Source organism: Pristis pectinata, chromosome 25 (genome assembly GCF_009764475.1).
Source record: "Pristis pectinata isolate sPriPec2 chromosome 25, sPriPec2.1.pri, whole genome shotgun sequence".
Classification (NCBI taxonomy): domain Eukaryota; kingdom Metazoa; phylum Chordata; class Chondrichthyes; order Rhinopristiformes; family Pristidae; genus Pristis; species Pristis pectinata.
The window spans coordinates 7028495-7039174 of NC_067429.1; the positions used below are offsets into that span (position 1 = coordinate 7028495).

Consider the following 10680-nt stretch of genomic DNA (forward strand, 5'->3'; position numbering starts at 1 on the left):
TGTGTGTGTGTGTGTGCGTCAGTCCCTTGAGTCGACTTAATGAGATCATGGCTGATCATAATATCAATTCCATTCACCAACCTTGATTCCGTATCCTGTCTAACAAAAATCTCTCGGCTGCAGTCTTGCAACGTTCAGTGAGTCTGCTGATACAGCTGCATTCTTCGATTGGTATTTGAGGTTAGAACAAAGGCCTTAAGTTGTGTCCTCAACTTTATACAATTTAAATAAACGATATGGATAAAGGTACTGAAGGTACGGTTGCTAATTGGGCTGACGACGCAGTGATAGGTGGGACAAGTATAGAGGACATTAGGAAACACAAAGGGATATGGACAGGCTAACTGAATGGGTAAAGATTTAGCAAATGGAGTATAATGTGGGAAAATGTGAAATTGTCCAATTTGGCAGGAAAAATAAAAAAAAAGCGGGTCATCTAAATGGTAAGAGACTGTAGGTCTCTGAGATGCAGAGGGATCTGGGTATTCTGATGCACGATGCCCACAAGGGTGGTATACAGATACAGCAAGTAACTGGGAAAGCCAATGGAATGCTATTGATCATTGCTCGGGGAACTGAATACAAAAGTAGGAAGGTTATGCTTCAGTTATATAGGGCCTTGGTGAGATCCACATTTGGACTAATTGTACAGTGTGGGCTTCCTCATTTAAGTAAGGATGTTAATGTTTTCAAAGCAGTTCGGAGAAGGTTCATCAGACATGCTAAGGCTGATCAGTTTATCTTATGAGGAAAGATTGGATAGTTTAGCCTTGTATCCACTGGAGGCCTTGTTCTGAATTTAAGGCCATGCTTGTCCTTCTGGACTTTACAAAACAGAAAATATAAACTATACAAGTTGTCCTGAGGTACCACAGGGACTTGAATTTTATTTCCACTATGCTTTGACATTAACTTTATCTTTGTTCACAAGAACTGTCAAATCTACTCGTATTTCAAGGATACTTTGTTAATAATTCAAATTTTATGTATTAGATTTTACTTCATTATTTAATTTGTTTCCTTTGTTGATTTAGTAATTTATATTTCTATTTGTTAAGGTACTTTAAAAAGAGGACACTTGCCTGATAGAGTCAAAGAGCCATACAGCATCAAAACATGCCCTTTGGCCTGACTGGTCCATGCTGACTAAGGTGCCCATCCAAACTAGTCTCATTTGCCCACGTTTGGACCCTATCTTTAAATGTCTTTGCGGTTTCCTCCTTCTTAGGATACAGATGATGGCATTGACAAGTAATCTCCGACTTTGCCACAAATTCCTTTGATTCTGTGCACCGGTGATGGAAGTTTGGAATTCTGCAAATGACAGTTGACATTGAGTGAATTATCAATGATCAGATTCTGAATGTGGGATGAATAGATTTGTTTTAACCAAAGTATTAAGGAAAAAGGGGTAAAAGAACAATAAGGAGTTAGATCTCATACCGACCATGATATTGTTGAATAGCTGAGCAGGCTCAAAGATTAATGGCTTACTCCTGCTCCTAATTTGCCATTTGTGAATTACGTTCCTGGGTATTATCCTCAGACCAACGTTGGAGGGTAGGCACGGTAGTGCGGCAGTTAGCATAACGCTATTACAGCGCCAGCGACCTGGGTTCAATTCCCGCCACTGCCTGAGTTTGTACCTTCTCCCCGTGTCTGCGTGGGTTTCCTCCGGTTTCCTCCCACATTCCAAAGACGTACGGGTTAGGAAGTTGTGTGCACGCTATGTTGGCGCCGGAAGCGTGGCGACACTTGCGGGCTGCCCCCAGCACACTCCACGCAAAAGATGCATTTCACTGTGCATTTCGATGTACATGTAACTAAAAAAGATATCTTAGCAAAATTGCAACTAGACTAAAATGATGCAAACATTGGAAAACTAAAGTGTAAGGTATGCATCAGGGTCAGCATGGACAAGATGGGCCGAATGGTTGATTGGCTGTGAAGAGGAGCTGCAGGTACATTCACTGAAGTGCAGACAGTGACGGGACCAGTGACGTCACTCCCGGGCTCCTGCCCGTAGCATCGCTGGCGCTGCGTCATCACGTAACGGATTACGGGACGGCAACCTGAACGGCTGCGCTGACGCCAACACGTAAATCGCGCTGGCAGGCTGAGGGGGGGTGGCGCTTACGTCATCGCGTAAAACGTGATTGGGCTGTGGTATTCCACTATAGGGGTACTGTAAGGCTTAATCTGTACATTTTGGAGCTTTTTCTGTACAAACAGGGATGGAAAATATAGATAAATATAATAAATTATAAATTATTGTAGTATTTGCGTTTCTTCAGTGTATTGAACGGTGTAAGGAGTGCCTGTAGCTAAGGTGATTGGTCCCGTTCCCCCTCTTGGGAGCAGTTGGTTTCCCCCGAGCGGGGTAGAGCGACCGGGTCTGCGCATGCTCGCTCTTTTCCGGCCAGCGCCATCGAGCCGCCATGAGGTGAGCGGCGGCCCCCGGGGGGGGAGAGGGAGGCGGCGGGGAAAGGGAACGGGGGGAGAGGGAGAGGGAGGTGGAGGCGCGGCGGTCCCAGCACACGGAGAGGGACGGGCAGCGGCCCGGCCGATGGGGCTCCAGGCCCGCTCCCCCCCCCCCCCCCCCCGGAGAAGCCTCGGGGCCCCGCGGAGGCCGCGCCGCCTCTGTCCCGGGACGGGAGCGATTCCACCCCCCACCTCCCACTCCTGCTGCAGCCGTGAGCGGGCTCATGTGCCCGGGGGTGGGAGGGGGGAGAGGATGCAGTGCAGGGGGATCGCTGGGGAGATGGGGTTGCTCTGAGCTGGAATGGATTCAATGGGCCGAATGGCATGCTGCATCGTGGGGCGAACGGCTGGAGGAGCTCAGCGGGTCGAGCAGCGTCTGTGGGTGGGGAATGGGTTCCTGCAGCAGGACTGCGTACGTGGTCTGGACCCGAAGCCCCGACCATCCCTCCCCCACCACCCCCCACATGCTGCCCCACTCGCTGAGGTGCTCCGGGAGTTTATTCTCCAGGAGTTTATTTATGCTCCAGGGTCCAGCATCTGCAGTCTCTTGTCTCCAGAATACGAGACATAAAATGGGAACTCTCTGAGCGCACACGCTCCTGTTAATATCACTGGGTCATCTGTGCTTTCAGTTGCTGATTTCCTTTCAATTCGGTCTCATTTTCCACGACCCTTAAATAACTGCCCGTTCAACTGTTAGACTCATCTGTCGACCTGCTGAATTCCTCCAGCAGGTTGTTTGTTGCTCTTGTGTGGCTCAGAAGTCTTGGATGTTTTATTAATAATGCTAATCAGTTTAATGCAGTGTGACTTTTTTTCATGGCTTAAAAACCCCAGTCATAAATAACAATGCTTTACGTAGTCACTGACCTGTAAATAGCTATATGTTAAATTTTCCTTCCCCGTGTATTTCTCTGGATGTTGTCCCTGCAATCTCTCCAAACCATGTTTTCATAATCTGATGTACCCAAGTATCAATTTTTACATTAAATGCTTGATTTCACAATCTACATTCCCTGAAGATTTTCTCAGTTTGAAAATGTTTAATATATAACCTAAAAACAGGAGCAATAATAGGCCACATGAGCCAATTCCACCATTCATTAAAATCATTGCCAGTCAGGTCTTTGCTTTGACTTCTGTTTTCTGCCTGTAGCCTGGACTCATTAACAGACTAAATTTTTCCCAGGGCAACAATAGCTAACATGAGGGTGATTGGAGGAAGGTATAAGGGGGATGTCAGGGGTATGTTTTTTTTTACAGAGAGTGGTGGGTGCATGGAATACACTGTCGGCAGAGGTTATGGGGGAAGATACATTAGGGGCATTTAAGAGACTCTTAGATAGACACATGAATGATAGACAAATGGGGGGGGGGGCTATGTGGGAGGGAGGGGTTAAATAGATCTTAGAGCAGGATAACATGTTGGCACAACATTGTGGGCCGAAGGGCCTGTACTGTGTTGTAATGTTCTATGCCTACGTCTAAATATCTTTGTCTCAGCCTTGAATATGTTCATTGATTCAACATCCAAAGCTGTCCACAATCCCATGAGTAAATTCTTCCAAATCTTGTAAATGAGCCACTTGTTATTTGGAATCTGCTAATCCTAGTTTTGTTCACAAGGAGAAACTTCAGTCAATATATGAAGAGTTTTTCCAGACAACCTGTTGTCATATCACACCTAATGTGTAACTAGGTGAAGGTTGGGGGTGGAATATTGCATTAGCCGGTTGCAACTTTGTTTGGTTTTGACATTTCTCTGGTGAATTTTAAGGTCAATTGCTCGACTCAGCCCTTGCCAGAATTCTGAATAACCACGAATGATGCATTTCTCCATGTTGATACTTGTAAAACTAATTTTGTTTTTTAATATAGTATGCTCAGGCTTCAAAAGAGGCTTGCCTCCAGCGTTTTGCGCTGTGGGAAAAAGAAGGTATGGCTGGATCCCAACGAAACCAATGAGATCGCCAATGCCAATTCTCGTAAGTATGAGCTTTAGTCTGATCTCGTTTGATGTTATTTTTGAGTCAGTGCTTCATCAGTGGGCCTTGTTCAAATTTTTGTTGTTGAACATGTTGGCCTTAATACAAGCTGCAGACTGTACAATATGGATGCATGACTGAGGGAATTCTATATTGTTCAAAGAATTGTTTTTCAGTGACGTATTGAATATCAATTGCTTGAAGTCTAATCATTTTTATACAGACGTAGGAGCATCTGTATTCTTAAAATATCCAGTGCTGTTCTCCTGGTGGAACATCTTGGGCTAGGCTATTCAACTCAACGTCTCCATCTCCCACCATCATAAACCAGAAATGCTCTCATTAAGAGTTGTCACATAATTTGTGCCAAGCTTGAAGATTTTGATCCCAGTCTGTCTAAATTACCCACGCTATACTGACTTGTATGATGTGAAATGTGTTGTTTTGCAGCAGCAGTACCGGGCAAAGACAAAAGTTACTATAAATTACAAAATAAATAGTGCAAAAAAGAGGAAAATGAGGTAGTGTTCATGGACCATTCGGAAATCTGATGGAGGGGAAGAAACTGATTACAAATCTACACTAATTTGGCAGATGCTCCTCCCTGTTGGCTCCTGTAACTGGTAGTAAAATCTGCAAGGAAAGCAAGAAGTTCCAGCCAATACATGTACCTCAACCTGACTCAATGCTGCTTATAGACCTAGCGGTGTTGAAATCGGTTGCTCTCTCACTCCCTTCCCCAAACAATGCAAAAATGATCATCCAGCTCTATAAACAAAACTTTTTCACTTTACCACGTGTGCAAATTATGAATCTTCTGTTATTTTATGCTCTTGCCCTCCTCCTTTTTCATTACTCTAAACTTGAGCATAATTGTCTGAAGTCTTGCCACAGCCCTTCACTCCAGTGCTTCCTGATCTACAGCTATAAAGAAAATAGTTCCTTTATTTTCTTGCGAACTTCATTTCCAGCAATGCGACTGTATTGAAGTCTTGGACTGACCCAATGGTATTGTGAATTGTGATGGACTCGCAGAGCAGTTGAAACTGCAACTTAAACTTGGGTGAGATCCACCAGATAATGTGTTAAGGGGGAGGTGGGGTGGGGGGGGATCATGTTACCAAATGGGGAGGTTCTTTAACAAGCTGTTTTCCTATTCCAGGTCAACAGATCAGAAAATTGGTTAAAGATGGCCTGATTATTCGCAAACCTGTTACGGTGCATTCGCGTGCTCGATGCAGGAAAAACACCCTTGCACGCAGGAAGGGCCGACACATGGGTGTTGGTAAGTGCTTTTGCCTTCACTGAAAGCATTAAAAATGTCACAGGAACTTGCATTTTGTGCCTTCTATTTGGTATGAGTCTTGGGTATATGGCAAATATATCGGCCTTTAATATTCTAGTGCTTTGACATTCGGGTAAATTATGTAATGATCAAATTGGTTTATTGTGTTATCTGGAATGACTTTCAGCTGATTTAACCCTGGCCACCTACTAGTAGATAGTAGGCATCTATGTAAACAGAGCATTATTCCTTTGGGGCTGCAATCACTTCTTGTTTTATAGCTTGGGGAGTGGGTGAGGCCATTGTTGTCATCCTTACCAAGTAGAAGTGAGTCTGGCAGGATGCTTTTGGATGTTGAAGCTCTGCCTGTTTCCACAAGGGGCTTTAGGTGTGTGTTAGTATGGGATTATTTCACAAAATAGTCTGCTGTGTGCACTTCAAAACTGTCCTTTAATGGAAATGCCGGTCACCACTTTGCTTGATAGCTATAGAATAAATGCTTAATGGAAATGCGGGTTACCACTTTGCTTGATAGCTTTAGAATAAATGCAAGTTATATTCCAACATCATACTCTGTGCTCTTTGGGTGACTCCTTTACAGGCTGAAAACCTCAAGTGTCTTTTGTGTTTTCTCATAAGTCATATCAATCCTTTAGTTCCACGGCTTCAGTTGTTTGCATTGTGCTTCTCACTTAACTCTATAACTGCAGGTGACCAGAGTACTGATCATTTGGTGGCAGGTTCTCTTGGGCTTTGATTCCTGCGTTTTGTTTGATTAAATATTCCTTTGTGTTCCCGATCAGGTAAGCGGAAGGGTACAGCCAATGCCCGTATGCCTGAGAAACTGTCCTGGATGAGGAGAATGAGAATTCTGAGGCGTCTACTTCGCAGATACAGGGAGTCTAAGAAGATTGATCGCCACATGTAAGGTTCCATTATTATGATGCCTGAAAGAGCTGTGTCTGAAAGTTGAACGTTTGAGGTTTGGCTTGGCCTGTGTGCGAAGCCCAAGTGGTTATAGCATGAGTGTGACCACCTCTGAGCCTGACATCATGTGTGAACCCTCAGTTACCAACGTAGTAATACCAGTAGAACACAACGTAGTAATACCAGTAGAACATTTAATCCCACCATTCAGTTAGGTTATGGATAGTCTACTTTTCTCCCCCATAGCTCTGATTTAAAGCTAACAATTGACCTAGCATCAATAATCCCTTGAAGAGAGGGTCAAATTTGTACCACTTTTGTCATTGCTGAAATCCATTTGCCATGAATTTTGCCTGTTCACTTGATCTTTTGACAACTTGGTGATCTCGTGATTCTATCAGTTTTGCCATTAATTGCTTCATTGCAAAGTGTGTGTAAACTCACAATTTGCGGTTTTGAGCTTTTATTCTCTTTGTAGTCCGGTGATGATAATCTGTGATCCCAACTTTCTACACCCCTGGCTGAGATCAAGCAGTCAACTGAGTTCAGAGTGAGCTCCCCAACACAACTCAGCTGGGTACTATGTTGTGCATTGATGTCAAAATCTGTTTGATAAGTGACATTGAAATACTTTGATTTCCCCTTAGACTTTAATTGGAAATGGCCTAATTGCAAATGATGCTAAATTTGGATTTCAGAAATGCCATTTCTTAGACATTTTCAAACCGATTCACTTTGGAATTCCAAAGTGAATATTTTTAGGTCCAAATTTTAAATTGTACTTGATTCTATAATTGATGCATTTACCTTGAACAGTGTCATTATTTATGAAATATTTTATCCTTGAGTATATTTTAAAGCAATGCCACCAATGCAGTCTAAATAGATAAGAGCTGTATTTCTTTGGCACTGTACCCTTGCAGGTATCACAGCCTGTATCTGAAGGTGAAGGGTAATGTGTTCAAGAATAAGCGCATCTTGATGGAACACATTCACAAGCTGAAGGCAGATAAAGCTCGCAAGAAGCTTCTGGCGTAAGTGTTGTGTATATCTGCAAAAAGCATTTTGGATTTAAGATTGCTGTTTAATTTTAGACTTTGTGTATGAATGTGTTAGGCCCTTGGGATTGATTGAAATACCTGTTTTCTAATTGTATGTTTCCAAGGGTCAGGGCTTCAGTGCATATTTAAATAATTTTGTAATTGAATCTCTCCCTTTTGGACCTTGATTTAAAACTGGATTTTGTTCAGTTTTATACCACATTCTCACTGTCAACAAGACCCCCTGTTTCGACCTCTGCTTCAATCCTACACTGCAGTGGTTTCACTTCTGAAGATTTTGTGCCTGTAAATTTCGTAATTCCAAACTTGGCTGTTTTTTTTGTTACTCTAAACTTAAGCATAATTGTCCTAACTCTCACCACAGCCCTTCACTCCAGTGCTTCCTGATCTACGCCTATAATGGCTCCCAATTCAACAGCACTGTGATTTCTAAAGTTTTCATGCTTGTTTTTGGATCATTGTGATGTCTTCCCTCTCACTATCTAACCACCCTCCAACATTTTGGTGCTCCATTTCTAGCTGCATGTTCATCCTTGGTGTAGTTGCTCTACTTTTAGTGACTGTACCATTTCCTGCTAATGTTCAGGGCTCTAACCTTTCCTCGCCAAACTTAGTATTTAAGATCAAAAACTGAGCTGCTGGAGAAGTTCATTGGGTCAGGCAGCATCTGTGAGGGGAAATGGATAGTCAAAGTTTAGGGTCAAGACCCAGTATGGATGAAGTTCTTGAATTCCTCCAGCAGCTCGTTTAATACTTCACCTTCCAGCATCTGCAGTCTCTTGAGTATTCCTATTTAAGATGATTAAAAGCTAACTGAATGTTTTTGGCCATCTGTCTTAAATTCACAGCCACACAAGATTTTTTGATACAGCCTTGAGGTATTTCTGCTGATAATGGTGGTGTGTAATGGTTAATCAGTTGCAGTTTGAACTAATGCTGCAGCAATTATATGCATTGCTGTTCAAAAAGTTAAACACTTGGAAATTGTATCAGCCTGTCAGTGGTGCTGACTGGAGTTCATTGTTTTGTAGTGACCAGGCTGAGGCTCGCAGAACCAGGACTAAGGAAGCTCGGAAGCGCCGTGAAGAGCGTCTGCAGGCCAAGAAGGAAGAGATCATTAAGACTCTCTCCAAGGAAGAAGAGTCTAAAAAATAAACTGATCCCCTTGTACAGACTTGCAAACTAATTAAAAGTTCATCAATGAGCTGCCTTGGTCAGATTTTTGTTTACATATGAACTAGCAGTATGCTTCATGCCCCGGGGAGCATGCTCTGCCATTCGATGAGATCGTGGCTGGTCTGACTAATCACAGCTCTGTATTCCTGTGGTAGCCCATTTGCACCCTTAGCAAGAATCCATCAATCCCAGTCTTAAAAATATTCAAATTCTGCTTCCATCATCCTTTGAGGAAAGGTTTAAAAGACTTGATCCTCAAAGATCTCCTAAACAGTCTTAAACCAGTGACTTAGTTTTAAATAATAACTCCTGAATTCTAGATCTTGTAGAAATTCCCCACATCAAACCTATCAAGGCCCCTCAGGACCTTAATTGTTTTGAATGTGACTTTGGTCTAAACTCCAGTGGACACAAGCCTAGTCTCTAAAATTTCCTCCAGGCAATTCACTCATTCTATGTATTAGTCTAGTAAGTCTTTGAAATGCTTCCAATGTATCAACATCTTCAAATGAGACAAATAGTGTACACAGCATTCCAGTTGTGGTGTCAAATGCCCTATGTAACTGGTGCATAATACTAGTTTTGTATTTGTGGAGGGATTTGGCACCCATATTCCTCCACGTAAGGGCTTTGCAATCTCACTATTTGGGTAGTTCCTTGCTACTCTATATTCTTCACGAGCCCTATCTGATCCTTGCTGCTTACACCTTATGTATGTTGCCTTCTTAACTAGTAGTTCCACCTCTCTTGTCACCCATGGTTCCTTCACCCTGCCATTCTTTCTCTGCTTCACCGTGATGAATTTATCCCTAATATCCTGCAAGAGATCCCTGAACATTGACCACATCTCCATAGTACACTTCCCTTCAAAAATGTCATGCCATTTTACAAGCTCTAGCCTTATAGCCTCATAATTTCGGGTTGAGTTTCAGGTTTCTGGGTTTAGTAAAAATGAGAGGGATGATGTCTTCCCTTGCTGGGTGTCTAGAATCAAGGGCCAGGCACTCAGAATAAGGGGGGGGGGGGGGGGGGGGGGGGGGGGTTGGGTTAAGTCATTCAGGAAAGATGAGAAGAAATTTCTATACCCAGACATTAGTGAATCTTTGGAAGTCTCAACCTAAGAGAGTGGAGAATCAGTCACTGAGTACATTGAAGACAGAGATTGACACAGTTTTGGATATAAAGGGAGTTGAGGGATATGGGGTTGGTGTAGGAAGGTGGGTCTGAGATAAAAGATGAGGTAATATTGAATGGTGGGACCAGGCATAAGGGATTGGGAGACCTACACCTCCTTCAATTTCTTAGTCACTGAAGTGTGATTACTTGGGGATATAAACTCATGGGCCCAGCTAACAGTTTTTGCTCCAGATTCCAGCATCTGCAGTTTTTTTTATGTCTTGTTTGGTAGGGCTTTCTCTGAATGCAATGTCCAGAGAGTGTGGACAATGAGGGTGGATCCTGGTGAGGGGAAATTGAGAACATTAAAGAGAAAGGACCACGCAGGAGGGCAGGGTAGCAAAATGGGGAATGATAACCAGACTCTTTCATGGAGGGTCAGAGCACACAAACATAATCCTCCAATCAGAGTCAGAGCAAGAGAAAAATGGTACAAAGGCAAAACTGTAAGTTCTTTATCTGAATGCACACAACATTTGTAAAAAGGTAGGTGAATTAATAGCCCAGATAGAAATAAATGGAAGCAATCCACCAGCCATTACAGAGACATGGCTGCACAGTGACCGAGGTTTGAATTACATCTTGCAGG

At 43.1% G+C, this 10680-nt stretch overlaps 1 protein-coding gene across 1 annotated transcript; it reads left to right on the forward strand.

The window, feature by feature from the left end:
• The first annotated feature begins 2386 nt into the window (after positions 1 to 2386).
• rpl19 (ribosomal protein L19) lies at positions 2387 to 8943 on the forward strand. Its single transcript, XM_052038537.1, has 6 exons — positions 2387 to 2443; positions 4360 to 4466; positions 5629 to 5751; positions 6555 to 6675; positions 7602 to 7712; positions 8771 to 8943. Exons 1-6 carry the CDS (start codon positions 2439 to 2441, stop codon positions 8892 to 8894), a joined length of 591 nt encoding a protein of 196 aa, XP_051894497.1. The 5' UTR covers positions 2387 to 2438; the 3' UTR covers positions 8895 to 8943.
• The last annotated feature ends 1737 nt before the right edge of the window (positions 8944 to 10680 follow it).